At 42.2% G+C, this 25,329-nt stretch overlaps 1 protein-coding gene across 2 annotated transcripts; it reads right to left on the bottom strand.

The window, feature by feature from the left end:
- Positions 1-634: 634 nt before the first annotated feature.
- Positions 635-24,679, bottom strand: rnpc3 (RNA-binding region (RNP1, RRM) containing 3). Of its 2 annotated transcripts, none has more exons than XM_063206130.1 (16): positions 24,598-24,679; positions 23,139-23,298; positions 22,664-22,711; positions 22,459-22,568; positions 20,242-20,331; positions 15,438-15,549; positions 13,196-13,264; positions 12,323-12,468; positions 10,541-10,666; positions 8,728-8,885; positions 3,696-3,869; positions 2,723-2,817; positions 2,495-2,553; positions 2,160-2,292; positions 1,842-1,910; positions 635-714 (listed from the first exon to the last, which is right to left on the bottom strand). In XM_063206130.1, the coding sequence occupies exons 2-15, from the start codon at positions 23,292-23,294 to the stop codon at positions 1,845-1,847; spliced, it is 1,542 nt and encodes a 513-aa protein (XP_063062200.1). In that variant the 5' UTR covers positions 23,295-23,298; positions 24,598-24,679; the 3' UTR covers positions 635-714; positions 1,842-1,844. The 2 variants fall into 2 exon arrangements, with proteins under 2 accessions (XP_063062200.1, XP_063062201.1); XM_063206131.1 differs by having other exon boundaries at positions 648-1,301.
- Positions 24,680-25,329: the final 650 nt, after the last annotated feature.

The raw sequence follows: 25,329 nt of genomic DNA, 5'->3' as shown, positions 1-25,329 counted from the left end.
GCACTTAAAGTAAAATATTCAGCATCTTATATATATTTAATTGTACAGACATTTAAGGAAAATTTTACCCATGAGATTCTTTAAACTTGTCACCACAAACAGTGGCATCCTAAAAAGGATGGAGTAGTGCATTTTTGTGTCACTAGTACGATCCACTTTGGGAGGCCCATTTAGAATGTTTTGGATAGTTTGGACTGCCTCCTTGTACTGCAGATGGAGGATACTAAGGAGCTGGGAAGAGAAAAGAAAAGGGGTCCAAAAGACCACTGTAAACCACACTGTTGCAGATGTTTGGTGCATCAAGGGCCCACAGAGCAATGGCTGTCTTTCACACACATGTATGACAAGACAAACAAACAGTTCTGTTTGTACTGTTTGTTTGTTTTTGTTTTTTTGTCTTTATTTGCTCCTCTTTCAGTCATGGCTGGTCTCATGATACTAGACAAATAGTGCGTGTTGACGTAACACTATCTGAATCAGACTTCCCAACTCAGCTAAAACAAACTGAGAACTAATAGAAAAACAAACACATTGCAAAGACGAGACCGAAATATAAGCACATCGAGAAGATAATACAGAATAAGCAACTATAAAGTTGTGGGTGTCATCAAATAATTTGGCGGCCAGACATGGATTTCATTATAAAAGAAATTTTTATTTATTTATTTCAAAGTGAGGTCATCGGTTCATGGTAGTGATGTGTCCACCTGTGGTCTGGGAAAAAAGCAAAGACTTGACAGAGATCACAGATGTTTATGGCAGCATTAGAGTATAAAAGTAGGTTGGCTACCATTTGCACACACATATTTATTCTGGATAAGTCAAGGGAAGCCAGTCTGAATGCAATTAGAACTCCATGGGGATGACAAAATATATTGCAAGAGGGAGTAATGAGTGTACAAAAGTGCACAAAATTGATCACTCAGTCCATCATTTGCTTTCATTTTCCATTTTCATGGATCCTGACAGGAAAAGTCAGAAACCATAATTCCAAGTGCGTACAATCAAAATAAAAATCTGTCACTAAGATTTCAGAGAGCCAATTAGTATGTTTAAGTACTTTTCTTTATCTTTCGACAAAAAATATCTTCATTAATTGTAAAGCCAATGAAGAGGTAGTGTTGTTAGGTAGCTTCATTTCAGAACTACGTATGTCTGAAATGGAATTACTGAGGAAGGGCTTCAACTTCAGTCATAATATGACATTACAATACGAAAAAATGGCAAAAAGGATATGGTAGAATTAGAAGGATACAACATTCCCTCATGGTTCACAACAGAGGGGCATTTGCCACCAACATCTTTAACAAATAAAACAGTGCATTGGATTAAAATAATGCTTTTTAATAATATTTCAAATTAATTTGCATATTTTCATTAGATTATAAGAATGACAATGTGTTTTAAGACTAAAATTACATCCGCCAAGGAAGTCATGTTTTCGGTCGTGTCTGTCTGCCTGTCTGCCTGTCAGCAGGGTAACTCAAAAAGTTCTGAACGGATTTGGATGAAACTTTGTGGAGTTGTTGGAAACAATCTGGAATCAGGACCTTTATAAAGATTCTTCACCACTGCACGATAGGATGAATTTTGATATTCGAGTTTCTAACTCCACAAAAAGAGGGCAAAAATACTTGAAAAAAATTGGGTGTAACATAGTCAAATGTTCTATCAAACAGCTTCCTTGGCAGAAGTCCGCACTCTCTGAGTGCATTTCTAGTTAAGATAAGTCTGACTATGCTTTATCAGTGTGTGCTACACAAATGAACTTGTATGTTAGGCATCTTGGGAAAAAATATTTTTAAAATTAAATCCTTGAGGACAAGAGAGGCTCATCTTACCATTCATCTCTTTGGTGCTTTCTTTGCGTCTCCACCATCTTGTTTAGGTCTGGCCGAACGAGCAAATTGCTTTGTTGTGGAGTTAAGGACTCAAAATGCAAGTGATGGAAGAACAAAATTGCTGTTGTTTTCTTAACAGCAGCTACAGTCTTTCCACTGCAAAAAAAATCATAAAATTGCAATAAAACATACAACTATACAAAACTATAACACTATTTTCAGCTATTCCTTTGAGAAAGGATAGAAGAAAGAAGAAAACATCAAAATAAAAGCAACCATCAGCATGTCAAGAGCGGCGACAGCTCGGGAAAAGGATACGACAACGAGTGGCTTGTCGTGCAGCACATACCCGTTGGTGTCCCTCAAGGCCTTCTCTGCACTTCTCTCGCTGGGCAGGCCTATGAAAGCCTGACCTTTCATTCTTCCCTCCTTCATTAAAACGATATCAAACCTGCGGGAGGGGAGGGGGACAGGAGACCCGGAGGGAGGAAAAAAGGACACAGAGACACACACCACATAAGCCGGCTAGAACTTTGGTTAGGAACAGGAATGAAAAAAAAATAGTTATGGAACCGTCAGAACTATACATCGATGTGGCAGGTTAGAGGCCTTGATTTTAAAAAAAAAATCTTAGAGAAGTAAACACTGCTTACATATTTCTCTCTGCTTCTGACGCCGTGTCGATATACCTGCCATAGATGTACTTCAGCTCCTAAAGATCACAAAGGATAGGGGGTGAGAAGCAAATCCAATTATTTCTTTATCGATGAACTTCAGCAACACCTTCAGCAACACTTCAGCCTTTATATTATATGCCACTGCTGGTTTCTGGTGGACTTGGGAGCCTTCTCTTCCCACGGTGGTGGGAACGGAATACTTACTTTCTCATCCACTTGCTTGGCGATGTTCTTCACGTACAATCGGCAGGTCACTTCGCCGGGCTCATAATTTTTAAACACAGACATCCTTTTCATCTCTGTTTTAGAAAGGGGTGAGAGGAGAGCAAGGGGAGAAATGTTGAAAGGTAGCAGGAGACCTCTGGAGAACAAAGTCGGTAAGACACAAGACTCCGAAAAAAAGTCAGCCGGCTTGACTTTCTTGATTCACAAACACAATATCAAACACAACACTGCTGCAATCGCGACGGGTTACTTTCCCTGTCAAAAGTGGTGCAAGACAAAAAGGGAAAACAAGAAATTGGATGGTAGGCTCTACTCAAATAAAAAAGGTATTTCTGCAATGCGCATGTATAACTAACAACAGAGGTAGACAGCAACACCCTGTATTTAGAAAAGAAATGTAGAAATCTATAAACACTGTATGCATAAAAAAATATATAATTGGAATCTGACTAGAATCTAAGAGCCTTCAATAGTCCAGATATCCATTGTAACAAAACAGTTATGTGCAACAATAGACACACAGAGCAACATCCAGAATTAAGAAAAGAAATCAATACATATGTATTGTAAAATATGTAAGTGGAATCTGACTGGAATCTTCCAAGAGCCCTCAATAGTGCAGATATCCATCATATCTGATTCTGTTTGATGTAGAGTGGTTGAGTCAGAATGGATGTGTGTAGGTGTGTGAGCGCAGCTTGTGTGTGTGTGTGTGTGTGTGTGTGTGTGTGTGTGTGTGTGTGTGTGTGTGTGTGTGTGTGTGTGTGTGTGTGTGTGTGTGTGTGTGTGTGTGTGTGTGTGTGTGTGTGTGTGTGTGTGTGTGTGTGTGTGTCTGGGTCTTTGAGTGTGTGTGTGTGTGTGTGTGTGTGTGTGTGTGTGTGTGTGTGTGTGTGTAGTTTTGTGTGTGGTCCAGTGCAGTGCAGTGATGCCGAGCAGTGGTGGTGTCCCTCACCGTCCCTGGAGAGGCGTCCCCTCTCCAGCTCCTTCCTGGAGATGCAATCGGAGGGGAAGTCTTCCTCATCCTCGCTGCCTTCCTCCAGCACCTGGGGGGCCTGAGCCGTGGGGTAGATCTTCCCAAAGCCCTCCGCCACCTCCTCTGGGGGGCACACAGGAGGCTGCCTCAGCTCTGACAGAAGGGTGGGAGGTGGGAGAGGAAGAGAAATAACAAAACGAAACAGACAAAAGACTGTATTATTACATGGGTTTTACAGGACTTGCACATGAGACCCTAGATCCCAATACCAATTAATGGTTAATGAGTCAGTCTTGGAATCCAAGGTTGCAGGTTTGAATCCCACACCCTCACTCCCATGGCTGAAGTGCTCTTGAGCAAGGCAGCTTACCTCAGCCCCATGAACTGTAACCAATACCTGGGTAATGACTTCAAAATCGCTTTGGATTAAAATCACCACGCAAGTGTAATATTAAGTTTCCAAGACCAATAACTTCACCATTAGGCCAATTAAAACATTGACTACCAAACCACGGGAAAACCCGTTTTTACTTCCCATGCGTTGGCGCCCAAAACGGGAAAATCCGCATTTGAGTTTTTTTTAGTGGATTCTGAATATACACATTCTAATGCACATTCTGTGTGATTTTCGTAATTATGTGATGAACAGAACTCACATAGATAATGACAACACCTACAGTCAAAACTCCTACAAAGTCATTATTTGCATATTTCATCTGTGCAACTTATCACAATGCAGTATTTTTCAGTGTTATTACAGCGAATTAAATCATGCACACTTCCTGTTCAAGTCACACCAAGGCGCCTGGGTAATCAAAACATACCTAGCTTCCTGTCAGGGCTTTCGTATCGTAAACACAGGCCTACAGAAGGATAAGGAGGTTTGCTGTCATCAAATTAGGTATGGAAATGGAAGTTTGGAAAGAAAAAACAGCACAACACAGCAGCAGAAATTAACGTTGGTGAGTGTACTTCGGCGCATCTACTTTTTGCTATTGAATGACTGACATGTCCATCAGGATACACTAGTAACTAGCTCTTCCAGTGATAATATTAGCAGTAAACAGAAGTGTTTTTTTCATGAAAATAGTTAACTTGGAAGCTACTGGTCTTCTCTTTGGGGCATGCAAATATATTTAGATCCTCAATTTAAACTCGGAGAGTCAAAGAGCGCATCCGTGACAAAAAAGCCTTTTTCTCGGTTTGAATGCGGAAAAGCGCCATTTTTCGCTAAAGTAGCTGCCGCTTAAAGCAGAATAATTTCGGAATGGAAGAAGATAGAAGGCGGGTGGTGCCGTAAAAAAAACAGTAGAAAGCGGAGTTTTTCAGCTTTCGAACAAGCCCTAGCATGTGTCTGCAGGTTTAAGACAAAATATTTGGTGGCTGTTCGAAAATGACAAAAAAAATGATGAAACTGGCTGGGAGTCTTGGGCTAACATTTAAAAAAAAAACTCCTGGTAGTCAATGTGTTATGACCAAGTTCATCCTAAGCAAGGGTGGTCATGTGGGTGCCATATGTCAGAAGAAACAAGAGTTTGTTTGCAACACATAAGCAGCTGCAGATGCAGAAGTCTTTGTGCCACTCTATAGCCAATTCCTTCTTCACCTGGAGTCAATTATTTGGCTGTGAAGACAAAAACGCCTCATTTTCAACCAGGGCCATTTCGGTGCAGATGGAAAATGCTGATCCAGTTCTAGATCTGGTCAAGCAAACCATTTTGGCACCCACATCTATCACCCATGGTGTAAAGTAGTGATTCTCCATGGGTGCTCTACAACCCCCCAGTGGTCAGTGGTCATCTATCCAACCATCAAAAAGACCCATGACTGTACATGTTTTTCTCTCCTTTATAGAAACACAAGAGGGTGGGCCATGTTCAGTATTGTCGTTCTCTCCCCCGTTTGAGCCCCTCGACAGGGAGGGCACGGCAGGGCACGGCTGGCATCTGGCATACGGGCAGCGCACCAGACAAGGAGGGAAAGAAGACAGGGGGATAAGAGAGGGAAGACAGAGAGAGAAAAGTGGAGGATGAGGAGGAGAAAAGAGAGAAGGAAAGAAGAGTGGGGGATGAGAGAGGGAATAGAGGGTGATGGGTGTAAAGGAGTGAACCATGCGAGGAGGCAGAGACACACACAGTACAGGGGCATCAGACAGGGAAGAGGGAGTGCAGGGCGAGAAAGAGAGAGAAAAGAGTAGGTGATATGAGAGAGAGAGAGAGAGAGAGAGAGAGAGAGAGAGAGAGAGAGAGAGAGAGAGAGAGAGACAGGGAGAGAGCCAGGGAGAGAGCCAGGGAGAGAGGGTGATGGGTGGGAAGGAGGAGGGAGGGGGTTGAGTTGCCGGAAATTCTATGCTGCCTTGTCGTTCAGATCTGAACGGGTGCATCCAAGTGTTTGTGTGTGTGACTGTCTATGACAGAGCGTGTGTGTGTGTGTGTGTGTGTGTGTGTGTGTGTGTGTGTGTGTGTGTGTGTGTGTGTGTGTATCAGAGCAGAAAGCCAGGCTCTGATAAATTCGCCTGCGAGAAAGCAGCAGATCCCCTCTTTTCCCCGTCGCCAACCCCCCCAACCCCCCAACCCGGCCCCAAACTTCTCAACCACCAAACCTTCTCCTTTAATCTGAATTATCCAAAACCTTATCATGCGGCTTGCGCTTTCTCTCCTGTGTTGTACTGGCATTGTTTATCTGACCAAAAGAGAGATTGAGGAGAAGAAGGAACGAAGAGGAGAAATACGAAATGGCCTTGTGGCAATCTGGTCTCAGACAGGCTTTTCAAAAAAAGAGAGGAGGGAAGAGAATGAAAGACGAGGCGGGGAGCTTTTCACTCCAGCCCTTTTAGCACTGACACATCTTTTATTTTCTTTTTTGTATGGAACAGTTGTTTGTGTTGAGCGCAAGACAAACAAACAGAAGATTGAGGAGAAAATGGGAAAAGACGAGACTTACAAGAACTAAGTAAACACAAGGAGACACAATGTCTCAAATGAGTACACACTCAAACTTTATGAATCATCAACAATCCTGCATTTCTAGGATGACAAATATCTTGTAAGAGGGAGTAGGTATTTGAACACTTCTAAACATGCATGACACAGCACAACACAGTGGGACAACCAAATAAGTAGTAGTTCATCACAAAAGCTGCCCAATCCTTTTGTAGATTGATCAGTTTGAAATCTAACTTGTTTGAATGGTTAGTAACGTAAAGTCTACTTTATTGTCAAAAATCTATGTAACAGGGTTACCACAGAAGTTTGAAATTGCATTTGACCAGTAGTAGACTTTTAAACAACCTTTGTTCACATCAAAACTACATATTTTCCAAAACACAAGGCATTACAGATGACTTGACAAGTAACACTACCGTAATGCCTTGCGATTTGGAAAATATGTCGTGGAAAGAATGAAGGTTGTTTAAAAGTTTACTTTTTGGCCAAATAGTGGAAAAGTATGGCAAGATTTCTTCTCTTTTAACTTTGAGGGGAATGTTCAGAATATTTAGAAATGTGTCTGCCCTTGGCTTGAGAGGATTTCAAGTATTCTGTATATACCAAGCTCACACTCTTCATGGCAGAGCTCAGAGTTGTGATGTTTTCTTTTTTCAATGTATCCCTATCGTAATGAACACTACAAATATTTAAACAATTATTCAAAACTAGAGATGCACAGGATCCAAGATCCGGTTCCGGATCCGGCAGGATAATAGGGTTTTTCACAGGATCCGGATCCGGCAGGATCTTAAGCAGTGGATCCGGTATCCGGTTACCTAAAAATCAGGATCTGGTGCATCTCTAGCCTAGGTTTTTCAGTCAGTCTTTCACAACCCCAATTGCTGCATGGAGTGAAAGCCCTTTGGAAGCGTATAGTGCAGGCAGTGTGGCAGTAAGGCAATGAATCAAAAAAATAATTTCAGCCAACATAATATGTGCGAGTAGGCTATGTGTTTCAACCCTTTCGTAGGATCCGGTATCCGGTTCCGGATCCGGCAGGATATTAAGCAGTGGATCCGGTATCCGGCAGGGTCCTAAAAATCAGGATCCGGTGCATCTCTATTCAAAATAATTTTGTTGTCAAAAGGGACTCTTCAAAAGGGACTTGAATATTAATGCATTTCAACCTTGTTATTCAGAAATTCTTCAACTCAACTGCTTCTAAGGTGTGTTGTCAAATAGAAACGAAGTGCAGAGAACACTGTAGAACTTGATGCTGTTGAAAAGGTGTAAGCGTTTGCTAGGTTGTATCTAAGAATGTGTTGCCAAGGGACAAGACATAAGGATGACAGTGGCCTTCATCGGTTTATGCAGTGCTACTTCATGTCGGTGCAGAAAAGTGAGGCAAGGACTTAGGCGGTGAAGAGAGGAAATAGTTCCAGCTACACAACCAGCTACCAAACATTACAAGCAGACAAAATGGAGTCTGCAGAGAGAAAAGTTGAGTGCAGCAAGGAAAGAATAAAAGGGGAGAGAAAGTGAAGGGAGGAAGAGAAAGAGAGAAAGAGAAGAGAGAAAGAGAGAAGAGGGGGAGTAAAAAAGGAGAGAGCTGGGTGAGGGAGACAAAGCGAGTCTCTCTGTAATGCTCTGTGTGTACAAGCCGATGCCCAATTCACAGGGCTAACTGGTATGTTAATTAAAACTCCAGTCTCCAGGTAGCACTGGTGTCTGGGTTGCACCAGAGGACAGGGGGTAAGGAGTGAGAGTAGGTGTGTGTGGGAGTGTGTGCACGTGTGTGTGTGTGTGTGCACGTGTGTGTGTGTGTGTGTGTGTGTGTGTGTGTGTGTGTTTCAGAGTCTCTGTGTACACCCTCTATGTAGGTGATGTGGTGTGCGGATGTGGGCGGGGGTGTACTGTATGTGAGTAGGTGTGTGTGTGTGTGTGTGTGTGTGTGTGTGCGTGTGTGTGTGTGTGTGTGTGTGTGTGTGTGTGTGTGTGTGTGTGTGTGTGTGTGTGTGTGTGTGTGTGTGTGTGTGTGTGTGTGTGTGTGTGTGTGCGTGCGTGCGCGCAAATGCAGGTGTTACCTGCATCTTCCTCCATCTCCTCCTCACTCTCCTCCTTGGCAGGCCCTTCCAGGAAGGAGGAGGACACCTCTGCTGGGATGTGGAACTCGATCTTCTTGGGGCCCAAGGCCTGGGGCTGCTCAAACACGTCGGACGCGTGCAGAACCGGGGCCGGGCCGCTGCGGAAACAGAACGGAACAGATTGGTGGAGGGGGGGCAAGCGAAAATGTCAGAACCCAGGAGGAGAAAATAGAAAGTGTTTTTGTGCTCAGCAGCTGAACATGCAGGGCTGAAACAGGTGTTCAACCAAATACAACTTTTTTTGCTTTTTTTTGTCAGTCTCTCACAACTGCCTTTTTGCACACAGTAGGGGTGGGCGATATAGCAAAAATGTTATATGATGATTTTTATAATACAAAATCTCGATTCTGATTTTTTTTCTATCACAATCTTTCATCAAAAAAATAAAAACAAAAACTGCATTTTATACACTTGCAATTTGTAATTTGTAAGCAATTAATTAAATGCAAACACACTGATGACACTCAAAGTGCACAATTGGAATACAATGATGTAAAAAACAAAAGTGAAGACAACACTTAGTAAGGAGACATCACTCTGATACTGATAGTAGACATCACTGCAAGATGATCTATCCGATTTCTCCCCTTTGGCAGATTTGAGTCGATCTTGTACTCGATTTCACGATTCATGATTTAATATCGTCATATCTCCCACCCCTAGCACACAGCAACCAACTAAGCCAGACGAGCAGTTGTGCTAAAGCCTTTGTGGTCTGTTGGTCTGTGGTCAAGAAAAGAAAAGTAAAGAAAACCACTGAAACTAGCAAGAAGTCAAACTATCTGTAGTATTTTGTAAAGAGTATTTTCCAGTGTCTCAATTTCAATGTGATAAACGAGGCATGTGATTTGCAGTATAATGGCCAAACAGCTTACAATGGTCTGAAGGCCACTTGAACTGCTACTAGGGCTGGGTATCGCAGCCATGTCCCTGTATCGATTCAATCCGTTCCCTTCTTGGTGCCAGGATTTCCCCCAAAAGATGCTGTTGCCTATTTTTTATATAAAAATGTCAAAGGGCTGTGGCTTGACAGTGTTGACAGATTGCTAATTTGTAATAAGTAGGCCTAGGCCTAATTGACTAATACCTACTGGGTATTTTCCATAGACCTAAATTAAGCAAAAAGAACAAAAAGAAAAATAACCAAAAAAAATCGATTTTGTGCCCTGTGAATCAATTATGTGAATTTTAAATGAAATTGATCGATTATCGATTAAATCGATTATTTTACCCAGCCCTAACTGCTACTACCAATGGCAAAACGTACTGTCTGAAATAAATCCACAACATATAATATGCAGACCTTGAAATTCAAAGCCATCTAATCCTTAGCGGAATACACTAATGACGCGGCTGAAATAGCACCACTGGCACGCCAACACTACACGATGTTCCAATATCTATTAGATACCCAAGCCTGGTGTAATTATGATAATGTGTTGTGATGATCATTATTCAAAGGAACTATTGAATGGACGTGATATGCAATACTATTGTAATGAAGAGGTATAGAGTAACTACACCAACTATTTTTGAAACAAAAAAAGTCATCAGCTTTTTCTATCTGTAGGCTTTGCAAACAGAGAGAGATGACATTTTTTTTAAGATATCAAAAACACTGGAAGAAAATATTAGAACAAACTAAAAATGTGTGTGTTGTTAAGCTTGTGCTTTGAGAAAGAAAGGCTTGGCATTTTAATATACAACTTTAGAAGATAAATATCATGACTGTATGTACTGTAATTAAAGTCACCTCTGCGATTCCAACTTGGGGGTGTAGAGCAAGTCCTTCAGTTTGGGTTTCTTCCTTGCGGTCGCTGCTTTCGTCCGCGCTGGCCTCTTACACGGCTGGTTGACCAGGCCCATCAGTCGCACCATCCTGAATGCAGAATCACACAAGACAAACTCATCAGACAGACAAGAGCATGTGAAAACAGTGAGCTTTACGCTAGGGATACATGCAAACAAAGTTTGGCAAAACCATCCAAAATTTGCCATTCATTCCTATGAGGCAACTGAAGTGAGGTGAAGGCAAGGGAACTGGGGCGAAGCGAAAATATTTGGCTGGGTTTAATATCATGCAAATGAGGAGTGAATTTCACCCACAGGACCCAATCAAATCAGCAACATAAATGTTTTCATCAATATGATTCGCCGCTTCGACCTGTTGACCGTTGAGCAGTCAGAATTGAACACTGAATTTAGTCTTGCTTTGCTTTGTTCATTTTACCTGAATTTCCCCCTGGGGATCAATAAAGTTACTCTACTCTACTACTACTATTTTTCCTCCATGGGTTTCAGTGTGAATGATTTCTTTAAAAAAATAAAAAAGTTCAGGTTACAGGTTACATATTGATATGTTGGTATGTCAATTACGGTGTGTCTGTATACCGTTTTAAAATGTCTGAAAATGGTGTGTCCCATTTGCTGTTAGCAAAACTGGATATAATTTGGCTGGGTTTAATATCATGCAAATGAGGAGTGAATTTCACCCACAGGACCCAATCAAATCAGCAACATAAATGTTTTCATCAATATGATTCGCCGCTTCGACCTGTTGACCGTTGAGCAGTCAGAATTGAACACTGAATTTAGTCTTGCTTTGCTTTGTTCATTTTACCTGAATTTCCCCCTGGGGATCAATAAAGTTACTCTACTCTACTACTACTATTTTGCCTCCATGGGTTTCAGTGTGAATGATTTCTTTAAAAATGTTTAAAAAGTTCAGGTTACAGGTTACATATTGATATGTTGGTATGTCAATTACAGTGTGTCTGTATACCGTTTTAAAATGTCTGAAAATGGTGTGTCCCATTTGCTGTTAGCACAACTGGGGCAGAGCAATCAAGCTGACATACAAATAATATATAAATAAATGTCAAAAGGGAAAGGCATCAACAATGTGTTAGTTTCCTCAGTAGGTCAGGTCAGTGTAAGTATCCCTTCAGTGGCCTGGATGTGCTTTGATAAAGTCAGCAGCACACTGCCTTGGTGGTGGACATGCTGCTAGCACTGCCTTAGGACTGTGGTAAATTTGCAGAAGGCTAGGTGTGAGACCGGCAATTTATAGAATGTCTGAGTGGTTTTCACATAGCCATCTACAGTATGGCAATGTTGTGGTAGGTAGGTGAAGCTTCTGTCATGCACAAGGAGATGTACCTTAAAGGTTTACCCCACTGTGTGTGTGTGTGTGTGTGTGTGTGTGTGTGTGTGTGTGTGTGTGTGTGTGTGTGTGTGTGTGTGTGTGTGTGTGTGTGTGTGTGTGTGTGTGTGTGTGTGTGTGTGTGTGTGTGTGTGTGTGTGTGTGTGTGTGTGTGTGTGTGTGTGTGTGTGTCGCACGCAGAGCAATCTGCACATCCCAATGGAAGGTCTCCCAGGTCTCGATCCGGAAGGAAGTTAAGAAACACGTCACAATATGTAACACGGAACATCTGCAACCATGACAACAGGTGATGAAAACTCAAACAGTCTAGAGGCAAATATTCTTGAGAAATACAGACATTGCTTTTTTCAGGGCACACAAACACACACACACCTCTCTTTCTCCTCCTCGTCTCCTTCACTCTCGTATTCGGACTCCTCGCTCTCCTCGGACCCCTCTGCTGGTAGCGGGGGGTTCTCCGGGGGGAAGGGGGGAGGCACGGGCCCAGCAGGACCCATAGGGATATGGTACATCTCAAACTAGAACAAGAAATAGAGAAAGTTTCCCACACAACGCTTGTTAAGTCAAGGTGGAGGTGGGAGAGTAGCTAGTATCACAGACATGTGACCATCACCACTGTAGAGGCTATGCAGGATGTGCAGTTTCAAATTAAATCTGGCGTGAAAAGCAACAAAAGTAAACCATTTTTGGTGAATCAACTTTAGAAATTCCCTTCACAACACCATACCTTACTCTTCTCAGGGGACCTAAGTCAGGGTGGTAGGTGCTTGTTGTCAAGTGTGTAAAACTGGGTGGGTATTGCATAATCAAACGAGTAGCCTACACATGGAAATGACTGATACTGTAGCACCACAACATCCCAAGCCAGACCCAATACTCTACTTCATTCTCTGACTTTGTCGCTCTGTATTTGATAAACAAACACCCTTACTGGGCTGTAACAGGTAGGTTGGTTGAGAGAAAAGGCAGGGGTCTTATTAAGCCACTCTTGGTGACTCAAACATTACAACCGCCCAGCATGGTGAAAGCTTTCCCTGCCCTATTAAAAATTCTCAGCAAACACACCAAACCCAAAATTAGGCACGGTTCCCGAATATCATCAGACCTGTAAACAAGGTGATTAACAAGAACCCAAATAAACAAAAACAAATCGTTTTGCAAGGTAGTGTGAGTGCTGATGGCTGGCTCTGGTTATTATTATTATGGAATGCTGTGATGGGTTGGTTGCCATGCCGATGGGCTCACCATGGGAGGTCTGGGCGTCAGGGGACCGAATGGACACGGCAGGTTCATCTTATTCATCAGGTGCAGCACCTGAGAGAGAGAGAGAGAGAGAGAGAGAGAGGGAGAAAGAGAGAGAGAGAGAGAGAGAGAGAGAGAAAGAGGGGAAACAGACAACAAAACGGAGAGACAGCAGGAGAGAGAAAGAGAGAGAGAGGGAGCAAGATGATAAGAAAGAGAAGAAGAAAAAAAAGGAAAATGATGAATATCAAATGCACACAAGATGTCAAAATAGACATAAAAGAAAGACAAAAAGATAGAAAGAACCATAACGTTCTACTTGAAAGACAAGAGGGGCGCATTAACAAGTCTGAGGCATAGCACCACTTCTGCTGTGTGTGCGGGAGGGGAAGCGTCTGAGCATGTATACATGCATGTATGTCCTCTTCTTGAAGTCTCACTCCATGTGAACTCCTACCACCTGCTGCGACGCTCAACGTGAGCAACACACGTACTTGCAATGCTGCATGGCCCCTGTGTATGCTTCTCATCTGTGCATGTGGGATCAGGAGCGTTTAAGGGCTGTGAGTGAAGGAGCGACTGGCTGAGTGACTGACTCGACAGTGAGGATGTTGGCTGGGTGAGTCTCGGCTGTGTGACTGCCTGCGGCAGAGGGGCGACCTCTCCCATGACACAACAGCGCCCCCTGGAGAAATATTAGTGTCATTTCGGCTGCTGCTCAGAACTCGCTGACGGAACTGAGAGAGAGGGGAGGAGAGGGGAGAGAAGTAAAGAGCAAGAGTAGAGAGAGGAAAAGAGGAGAGAGGAGAGAAAGAGTGAGGGAAGAGAGAGGAAAAGAGGAGAGGAGAGAAAGAGAGAGATGGGGGAAGAGAGGAAAGAGAGAGAGAGAGAGAGAGAGAGAGAGAGAGAGAGAGAGAGAGAGAGAGAGAGAGAGAGAGAGAGAGAGCAAGGAAAGAAAAGGGGAAAGGGTAATGAGAAGAGAGGAGAGGAGAGAGAGAGAGAGATGGGGGGAAGAGAGGAAAAGAGGAGAGGAGAGAGAGAGCAGAGGCAGCGTGTGGCTGGAGGGGATGAAATGTTAAGGCTATAAATCATTCTTAGCACTTAAGTTCATTATTAATACAGCCTTTCTCCCTCCTGAAAATTTAAATGCAAATATTTGCTATTTGATCTTCTCAGGGCAAAAAAAAAAGCTAAGGCTGTGTGTGTGGTGGTGGTGGTGGGGGTTGGCAGTGGTGTTACAGTTTAGTGCCAATTAAACTAAAGGCGTTGAAAAACACGTACTTAGTATCTATTTTTACGTAATTGCTGAGACACTTTCTGGCTTGAGGAGGCTATTTCAGACTTCCAAGATGATTCAGCAGAAAGAGATGAAAAAAAAGATGGTCTAGAATGGCGCTTCGGTATTTGTGATGGATAGAGTATGTAATAGTAAGTGAATATCTAATATAATAACTGATATAATAACAGAAACGAAAATAACTAAAATCAATTAATATTTAATAAATAATACTTTCATATATTATAAATAAGATGTTTTTTTAGTAGTTTATTTCCAAAATCTATGCTGCCTATTCACAAATGTCATAGGCTGAATCTCAAATGGTGCACTTATGCACTTTAATGTTCATGTTTCAGTGCGTATGCCGTATTAGTTACGCACTGAAACATAGTGTCCGAAGTGCACAAGTGCGCCATTTGAGATCAAGCCATACTTTACACAAATATTTACCACCATCAATTTCTAAGTACTCATAATGACCTGGAAATATCCACTCTTTCAACATGAATAGGTGGATCTTCTCCATCGCTGCCATTTTACATTAGCAGCCCTCTGGTAATATAACACCAGACATCTTTGGCTGCAAAACTTACTGCATTTTGGTCTGTTCAGTCAATAAATAGTAGCTTATTTACTTTGAAAGTATTCAAGAAAAGATCAAATTGTGAAGGGGCAGCAAACATTTTCAACAATTTACGATAAAAATTACACATTCTCCCTTTAATGAACACATTTTCATGCCATAAATGAGCGAATGTTTATGATGATGACTAATAGTATGATGCCTCTATAACAGAGAAATGACACAGAATTTCAGGATTTCACATGACTATAGAGACCTATAAACTTGAAAAGAAGGGCTGGCATGTTTTCTGTCTGCAGAACAACAGTCCTTGTGGCTTTGTTGTTTTCTCTGTCTGCACTGCCAACTGGTGAACAGAACAACAGCCTTCGTGGCGCTCTCACCTGAACATAAAACTTTGGCACGCTCAGTAGCGCGTTTGTGATGTTGGTTATGACGGCACTGCTGGGCGGAGGGTAGAGGTACTTCAACGTCGGGTTGGCTTGGAACTTCAACCTGCGAGAAAAAGCAAGCACATCGAACGAACATCAACTTTCGGTCGATCGGTCGGTTGCTGAAGAGCAACCTCGATGGCCTCGAAAATAACAATACAAACAATACAAAATAAATAACACATAAAAAACACAGCGTGACAAGAGCAGCGCATCTTAATAAAACAGTGATGCAATAGGCCGCAAGAAAGGGGCCACACCACAGGCGCCTCAGCTGTCTCGCGTTTTGTTTTTGTTTTTTCGCTTTTTCTTTTCAAAAGGGAAAATGTCAATCTGTAGTTGCCCTAGAGGAGCTCAATAGCCCCGCTTCCATTCAGGCACAGTAAGAGTGGGCGGGGGACAACCGGCACGGGCATGCAATACCCCCCTCCCAAACCTCCTCCCACCGCCTGCCCCCGACGTCGCCTATTCAGACTCTTACGGCAGCAACTTTCGATAGGCCCGCCTCGCTACACACGAGGGAGGCCTGCCGAATCAAACCCCCTTTTCAACAGATGTCTGCGCTTGCCTGGGAGCGAACAAAGTAAAGTATGGGAGCAAGAGGGGGTGGGAAGGGGTGGGCACGGCAGAGCTGCCTGCCTGCTGTGTTAAAGGCAACCTTCATGTGCGACACGAACACCAACTCAGAAGACAAGGAAAACATAGTGTTGGTGTATGTTGGTGCATGTGTTTGTGTGTGTGTGTGCGAGTGTGTGTGTGCAAGCTTGCGTGCGTGCATGTCTGTGTGTGTGTCTGTGTTCTGGAAGATGGAGCCTGCAGCATACAAAAGCGTAGCAGAATGGCCAGAACAGACATCAAGGCTGATGTTGATGGATGGCTAGCTGACATTTAAAAGGTGAAAAAGGCAACAGCGTTCAGTGTACTGTACTACTGTGTTCTTGTTGTAGCCCTGCTGTCAAACAAACTCAACAGCTAGGATTTTTTTTTGTCTGTTATTTTTTGTTCAGACGTTATTCAGGGTGGAGGCCAACTTGAGAGAGTGATATCCTTCACAAACTTCAGTGAAATGAGTCAGAAATGAAACGATTTTCTGCTTCTGCAATAATTTGTGCATCTTGGTGTGGGCTGCAGAGACACAGTAAAAAAACTTGGCCTACAATAAAGAGAAATGTTGCGAGACAAAAATCAGAATGTACAGCCCTGAAACTTGATAGACTGCCCCTGTTCTGTCGAGCTAGGTTGCTCCATCGAGAGGAGCTACAATGGGATGGTCACAAGTTTTCCCTCGAGTGCTTGGTGTACAGTAGGCATAAGCAATAAGCATGTTTGGCATGTTAGCTAGCTGGCCTCGGTCCTGGGGTGCTTCAAATGAGCTAACGCAGGATGAGATCTGCATTCCACCACACCCCCTTTTAGTGTAGGGGAAATGTATTCGGGTGATCTAGTAGAATGGTGTAGGGGGGGACACACAATTCGGACAGCCTTCGCACATGACAGGTGAAGAAGGGAAGGAGGGATTTAAATTTGTACGAAGGTGGGAGCTAGTAATGAGAGCTGTCAATCACTCTCGGACTTCCTCCAGAAGTACATTTATATATAAACAACATTTAACATAGCACAAATCTAAGCAAAAACGCTAAACCTCGCCCCTTGAGGTGCTAGTGTGTTGAGTACTGTAATGGCTAAGTAAATCTGGACCCCGTTTCTTGAAAGCACCATTGCTAACCAGCTAGGTTTCCAATGGGAAATTGCATTGCAACCAAGTAAGTTGCTATCTTAGTTAGCACCCAGGTGAAAAAGTGGTTCAATTTAGTACAATAAAAGCACAACTGAAGTGTACTTAGCATGTTAAAAGCGCACTCACACTTTTTGTGCTAAAAAAAAGTATGTTTACAATATGCTTATTTAAAGTGTACTTAAAATTAGATGTAATTAAGTTGCTCTCAAAGAAAGTACACTTTGCGAACCATACATAAAGTGCACTTAGAAGATGTTTGGCTAAAGTGTATTTAGAGTAATATACTAATAGTGTTCTAATAGTGAACTTACTAAAAGTGTATTTTTTAATAACATATTGCTATTGCACTTTTTTTAAGTGCACTTTGATTATACTTCACCCAAGTGACTTCGAAGTGTGATTTTCTATAGTGCGCTTTAAAGTAAATCACTTTAACATATTGGAAGTATACTTTTTCTAAGTGCACCATGATTGTGCTTCATCCAAATATATTCAAAGTGTGCTTACACAAAGTGCATTTACCCATCATGCATCATCATGCATGTACCATCATGTAATGCACTTCTTGGAGCTCAATTTCTCAAACAGAAAGCCATTGACCTCTAAGGAATATCTTTGGTTTGCATGAAAATATTACTCATTGTTATATTCTGCGTTTATTGTAGGAGTTTTAAAATTTTAAAGTGGTACACAAAAAATGACCATGTTCCCACCGTCATTATGATGGTCACGTATATAGGCTCACACTTCCCATGTCATCATGGTGAGAGGTAAGTTGGAACTACTTGTTCAAACAAAGAAAAAAGGGTCACCATTCATGATCAATTCAAATGATCAACTACAGGAAGGTGGAACAAGAATGAAATAAAGTGAAATGTGTATCTAAAATCTCTGTAACAATGCAATGATTGTAAATGTCAGTCGTGCTAGGCATGCATACTGTATCACTACTGTGACATGTGGCTGTGTGTAATGTACAAGCTCTGAGGACCAGCATGGATTGTGCTATTACATTTATATTATTTCATGTACTTGGGAGTGTACTGTAAATATACTTCAAGCATACCTGTTATATATTTACAATACTTAATATGATATACTTTTTACAGACTTAAAATGTTCCAATGTAGTCCAAAGAAGCATGAAGTTAATATACTTTTACTGTACTTCTAGTAACAATAACATGTTATAGAAGTGTACTGCATGAAAAGCGTGTTTGGAGCATACTTTCAAAAGTATGCTTGTAGTGCACTTAAAGTTGTCCAAAAGCGGTGCCAATTTAGCATCCTCAGTGTGCTGCAAGTGTGCTGAAGTACTGCTTTAGTAGTGCTTCAGCGCACTAATAGTGCAATGAAGCGCACTTAAAATCGCCGAAAATAGTACACTTTGTACTAAGTACGGTCAAAAAAAGTACACTTTAAGTATATGGGTTTTTCACCTGGGCATTGATGTTGTCGAGAAACACACCCCAGCTTGGTGGTAGCTCATATTGACATTGTTAGCATAGCCCAAATCCAATCCAAAACCCTAACCCTAGCCCCTCGAGGTGCTAGTGTGTAGAGTACTGTAACGGCTTGGGAGATCAGCTTGATGGTAGCTCATCTTGACACAACACCACATGGGCTGGCACACACATGCAGACACAGGTTGCAGACAGCTGGTATTCCCCTTCAATTACTCCAATAAATCTCAAGCATCCGCCAATGGCCGTTAATCCAGCCGGATCGTCCACCCGCGCCTTATTTACATCCAGTACAGCATGCATGCCTCATGCACATGCAATGATGTCAACCATGGGCATGTCAGACCAAAGTGATTGGGGAAAGAAAAAAAGGGGGAAAAGAAAAGAGCTGACAGCCAAATAATGACGCCATGTATAAGGTTCATTTTTTGCCTGTTCTAACAAAGCCAGACGAGATGGTTGGCACTAAGCCCTCATTAGGGAATGGCCCCAGCAAGTCCGCAATAAACCGACTAAACAGAGAATATGCAAAACAATCTCTCTTTCCAATACACAGAGAGATCATCCCACACCTATAGCATACAATGACAAGGTTGTGTTTCAAAAAGCTAAATAGAAAAATAACATGGCTAAAGGAGTTTAAAAAGTCATAATAATGACCAAAAAACAAAGAAGTTTAGCATGCTAGGCTACAGTTCATGCTGCCATTCTGTGCAACAAAAGCACAAGACAGCCTTCTGAAGGCGACAAAAAACAATACAGGATGTAATTCTTGAGCTGCAAGAAGAAGGAAAAAGTAGTCTGGAGAAAAAAGAAGTGAGGTGTCAGTAGGGGCCGGCCCTGATTGAAGTCGAGGTGACTAGCACTGGTGGGGAATTATGTCGTAGCCCTGAGCGTCTTTATCAAAGGCCACCTGACGCTGGGGCACAGCAATGGCAGTGGCAATGGCAGTGGCAGACAGGCTGTCAGAAGAGAAGTAAGAGAGAGAGAGAGAAACATGCACACATACACACACACACACAAGACAACACGCAAGTAGACATGCAGACAGACAGACACACACACACACACACACACGTGCAGACACACACACACACACACACGCATGCAAACACACACGCACGCGCACACACACACAAAACACAAGGTGGCCTGACAAGGAGCACGTAATTGGGCATGAGACAGGCCGACAGAGCAGAGTGGAGTTGGCCTCTCATCAGCCATCCATCAGCCCCAGGCCTCTACGCAGCCCCCTCAGGACAACAACAACCACTGCCACCTTCATCCAAAAGGCTGTGAGTGTGTGTGTGTGCGCGCGTGTGTGTGTGTATGTGTGTGCGTGTGTGTGTGTGTGTGTGTGATCAGAAGAGGGCATAAAACACAACACGTATGGTTCTTTGCTATATTCACTGTCTCATTCAGTATACTTCCTTTCCTCATGGAAAGACAATTGATTACATGCCAAATGCAGAAATAATAACATTTGTAACTTGAACGTGAAATAGGATGCAAATGATGCAGACGTCAGCAGATTGGCAGAGAAGCAAAGAACGTACCCAAGTTTTGGGGCGACGCCAGTCTCCAGGAGAGGGACATGTGGAGGCCGTTTGCCTCTCTTCTCTCTCTCAGCCTGCTCCTTTGAAGCACTGAAACATCAACAACAAATCCACATCATCACCATTGTAATCATCATCATCGTCATCATCATAATCATCATCCACTCTTTATGCAGAGAAACACTGAACACACAAGCACGTTACAGCAATGTTCCATGATAAAAACAAACAAGGTTGTTAAATCGCGGGAAAATACAACTAACCTACAACAAAAAATGGTGTACACTGACATTAAAAAACGAAGTTGCACATCAGTACATAATTAGAAATGCGGTCTGAGGTCGTTCCTCCGCCCGTGTTGGCTGTTTATCACAGACACTTTATCGCAATGCCAGCATGAAGTGCTGAGTTGCTCACCAACCCTCCTCTATCTGAAACTTGCTTGCTAGATGTTGTGCGTGTTCCTACCCTCGGACAGGCAGGAACACACATGCAGAAATTGCAGTAGTGAACAAACGAACATGCATACACATACAGTGTTTCCCATACATTAAGGAAACTATGGCGCACCGCCATAGTTTAAATTTGTCCGCCATAGTTTCAAAAAACTAAAAAAAAATAAATAAATAATTTTTTTATTTTATTTTTTTTTTTTACTTTTTTTTTTTTAAACGATGTTCCAGTTTCTATTAAACGATTTGAAAAACGATTTCCTTCGCATTTTCCTCCTGGAGTAAATACATCCTATAGAGAAAACCATGAGTGCTTGAAAGACAGAGGGATCAAAAGCCTAGTCAAGTTGTTGTGGTTAACTCGGGTTTGGGAGCAATAAAAAACTTGAGAGATGGGACAGTTGGGATGAGTTTACTGACACTCCCCAGGCTTTGTTTTACAGTTGTATGATAATGAGTTAGGCAACAGGCCTTCATTGACACAGCAGAGGAGACATTGGGCTGCATATAGAAATTAATGTGTAACGAATGTGTATAGACATAAATGTGTAATATGTTGTTCAGCCCTTTTACCCTTTTATGGGAGGAATTTTGAAAAACTGGCACATAAATACACATGTAAATACACATGAATAATTGACCAGCACCCCTCATGTAGAATGTGTACGCCTATGTGTGTTGGGGAAAAGGTATAGCCTACTCTCTTAGACCATTTTTGTCTGTGCGCTGTCTGTGCGTTTTTTTTGTTACGCCAGCCCCACCCCCCCCCCCCATTGCCCCGTGTGAAATGCAGCACCCAACCCCCCCCCCCCCCCCCCCCCCCCCCCCCCCCCCAACAAAAAAAATCCCAGCTGCCCCCATAGTTTCCAAAAATTCTGTGGGAAACACTGACATACACACCAATAAACTCAGATGATAACATAACCTCCTTGGGGGAGGTCACTACAGAACACTACGTCTAACCTTCACAAGGCAGAGGGCAACCAGCAGTCACATAACATCAATATAAAAGAAAAATATTTAAAAGTTTTATCCCTTTCTCCCACATGTAACAAATAAAGGGCTTTTTATTAGAGATGCACAGGATCCAAGATCCGGTTCCGGATCCGGCAGGATAATAGGGTTTTTCACATGATCCGGATCCGGCAGGATCTTAAGCAGTGGATCCGGTATCCGGCAGTTACCTAAAAATCAGGATCTGGTGCATCTCTAGCCTAGGTTTTTCAGTTCGTCTTTCACAACCCCAATTGCTGCATGGAGTGAAAGCCCTTTGGAAGCGGCCAGTGCAGGCAGTGTGGCAGTAAGCCAATGAGTCTAAAAAATAGTTTGAGCCAACGTAATAAAAAGGGCCCACGTGTGCGAGTAGGCCATGTGTTTCAACCCTTTCATAGGATCCGGCAGGATCTTAAGCAGTGGATCCGGTATCCAGCAGGATCCTAAAAATCAGAATCCGGTGCATCTCTACTTTTTATAGAAACACCTCAACTCGGAGGCAACTGCATTGGGCATTTATTTTTCCCATTTTTACTACATTCGTAAAGGAGAGTGCTGTCCAATCTCCACATGCTTTTGTAATGCTTATCTGTCCTTGACTGGTCAGCTTATTATTTTAAGACTATGTATTTTTTGTTTACATATGGCTTGAAAATCCAAATATCATCCCAAAAGTTAGTGCTGTGTTGTAAGGTGTCTGTTGATGTTGCACTGCAACTTTTGGAAAGATATTCTCAAAAGTAGCGTGGTACTTGCAGGAATGACAACATACTCATTAGTCAGAGGAGGGTCTTTGAGTAGTGTTACAGTCTCTTGGTCTTTGGCAAACTCCACAACTAGCGTGTGTCCAAGAACCTTCAGCTGGTGTAGTCTGGTCAGTGCCTGTGAGAGAAGAAATGAGAGATGGTCACATCTGCAAAGGACACCTATTCCAACAATACATCCATGGACGGTAAGTTTCAAAAATGACGTTATACCTTTGCAGCTGAAGTCTCACTGTCAAATGTTGCAAACGCTGTGTGTTTCTGTGGACCAAACGGGAAAAAAATCAGAACAATTTTTTCCTTTCGTTACTTGGGCCAGAAAGTAATAAAAGGTTCTTGTTTCACTGATTCCTAACCCATTACTGACAAATTGCAAAAAGACAAAACATCCCCAGCCCCAGGCACCACCTCTTGACAGCTCAGATCCATGAACGCCAGGAGTTAGTAGTCTTGAACTCACCAGGAGGATGTACTAAGACGCTGGTTCAGTAGTAAACCAGGTTAAGTTAAGCTTAACCTTGAGGTTGAGGTTAATCATCTAATAGAAGGGCCTGGAGTCTTGTAAGCTAAATGATGGTGCAGGTATTATCAGGTTTATCACTTCCTGTAGGTTAACTAAGCCTGTTTTATCAATTCACCACATTAAAAAAAAACATCCCTAGGATGGAGCTGGCAGTCCTGAACTCACCAGAGCTCCTTTGTCAGACATAATCCGGACAGCCATCGCTCCAAAATACTTGAGCAGGTCCTCCTTCTCCTCTCTGCTCAAGTCAGATGGCAGGTGTCGGACAATCACCGTCCGACTGCGTTTGTTCAGCACAGCCCCTTCCCTGGGCTCCGCCATGTTCCTGCAAACAAGGGGGAAATATAGTACAGCTGTCAAAAAAGCTCAGGCAGATTGGCTCTAAAAAAAACAATGGACTAACAATTCACAAGCAGAAAAGATGGCATTGTTTCAATCAAATGACTTGATGGCAGCTGTAGCTCAAATACAGTACCATATGATTGGTGCAAAATGGTCAGTGACTAGTCAGGTTTTTGCACAATGAGAAGTTATAAAATATCTGTGTTCAAATGGCTCTTACAAATGCCTATTCAAATGATGGCTGTGTGTGTCATTTGACAAAAGAAGAAATTACATTGTTTTGAGACAAGATTTGAGCAGCCCATAGAGTGTTGAAAATATGAGACAATGATTCCAGAAATTGCACACAGTTAAGAAAAACTGTAATATCATTCCATCAAGATACCAAAACATTTTGGACAATGCCATGCATACGCCTAGCCTAGCGACGCCATCCTATGTACTCCACCCAAAGATTTTGGCTTGGCAACAGTCGGCTTCTACACCCCATTCCTCCACTTTTATCGTGATACCACATTGATGACATTTCCACTATACTCTCAGTGGGCCTGTTATTTCAAAATGTATAAAATTACAATTAGACCTGCTCTTCAAAAAATGTATCCAAGTAAGTTGTGAGATTTGTCAAAGTTGAGCCCTTGTCTAATAAAAAAAAATCATGAAATCTTGTTTGGACTGCCCAGCCTGCAGATGTGTTGAAATGCTTTCCTTCAAATCAGCTTTCAACAAGGCTCCTCTACACAAGCCTCCAGATGTGTGCCTAGGAGGATGAAGGTAGTTCTAAAATAGGGCTGAGGTAGTTATTCTGTAAATACAATTGGTTCACACCTCCGCTGCCATTCAGAACATGACTGTGGTCTTCTTGGTAGCATCGGTCTGTTTGATTACAGGGGATTGTGGAAAAACTTCAGCTTTATTGTAAGTATCACTTGCCACAGATAACTTACATGACAGAAATAAAGAACCCGTGCACGGTAGAGCAACGTGTAACGACACACAGAATTGCAAGTGGGGACAATTCTAATAAATAAAAACAATAGTTAAAAAACCTCCAATAAATCAATAAAACAACGGCAATGTTTGTTTATAACTCAAAAGTGAGCCAAGGTGGTTAGCACATGCTAGTCCCTGGACTACAAAAGAACCCATCTACAAGTGTCTAGAAGACGCAGCTACTAGTCCATGGTTGCACGTGTACTTGTGTTCTTGAATGGAGCCTTCCTAATCCCAATGTGATCGTTTTGTTAATTCAATTAAACTAATAAATCATGCTTTAGCATACCTGATATGATGAGCTGATTCCCAAATTGTAAACTTGTGGACATTCGGTGTTTCCGGGTAGTAGAAGTTACTTCCGGGCAATAACGCTTGTGATTGGATAGCGGGAGGACCATGTCCCTCCTACGACGTAGGTAATTGGCTAAGGCTAGATGTAAATCATAGCGTGAAAAAACTCCTTTGACTTTTTTGTATTCGGGGAGACAACATGGAAATTTCATTATTTAGCCAACAGAGGTCACTGTCAGCAAACAAAATTAACAAGTGACGGACACTGGATGTCCAGTTGGCCTTTACAAACTTGTGCAAAGATGCTCAGAAATGACTGACCATCTTTGCACATGGATTTATCCGCAAAACTTGGGTATGGTGAAGAAGCAGATAGGCTACTTTAACATCTTTACAACTGCTCCACAATTAGGCTACTTAGTCAAGTCAATTATGCTTATTAAAACTGCTGAGGAATTTCTCCCAATAGTAGTAGTAGTAGTAATAATAATAATAATAATAATAATAATAATAATAATAATAATAATAATAATAATAATAATAATAATAAAAATAATAATATGAATAATTATAATAGTAATAATTCAATAATAGCCTAATAAAATCAGTGTCTCTCTATCAGTCACTCTATAGAGGCTTCTGACTCTACCTAAATACAGACCATAGCCTACCTGCATCAGTTGGAAATCTGACTGATAATGAGTGCATAGATCAGACGTGAATACCT

The sequence above is a fragment of the Engraulis encrasicolus genome, chromosome 9 (genome assembly GCF_034702125.1).
Source record: "Engraulis encrasicolus isolate BLACKSEA-1 chromosome 9, IST_EnEncr_1.0, whole genome shotgun sequence".
Lineage (NCBI taxonomy): Eukaryota > Metazoa > Chordata > Actinopteri > Clupeiformes > Engraulidae > Engraulis > Engraulis encrasicolus.
This window is presented reverse-complemented; position numbering and strand designations above follow the sequence as displayed.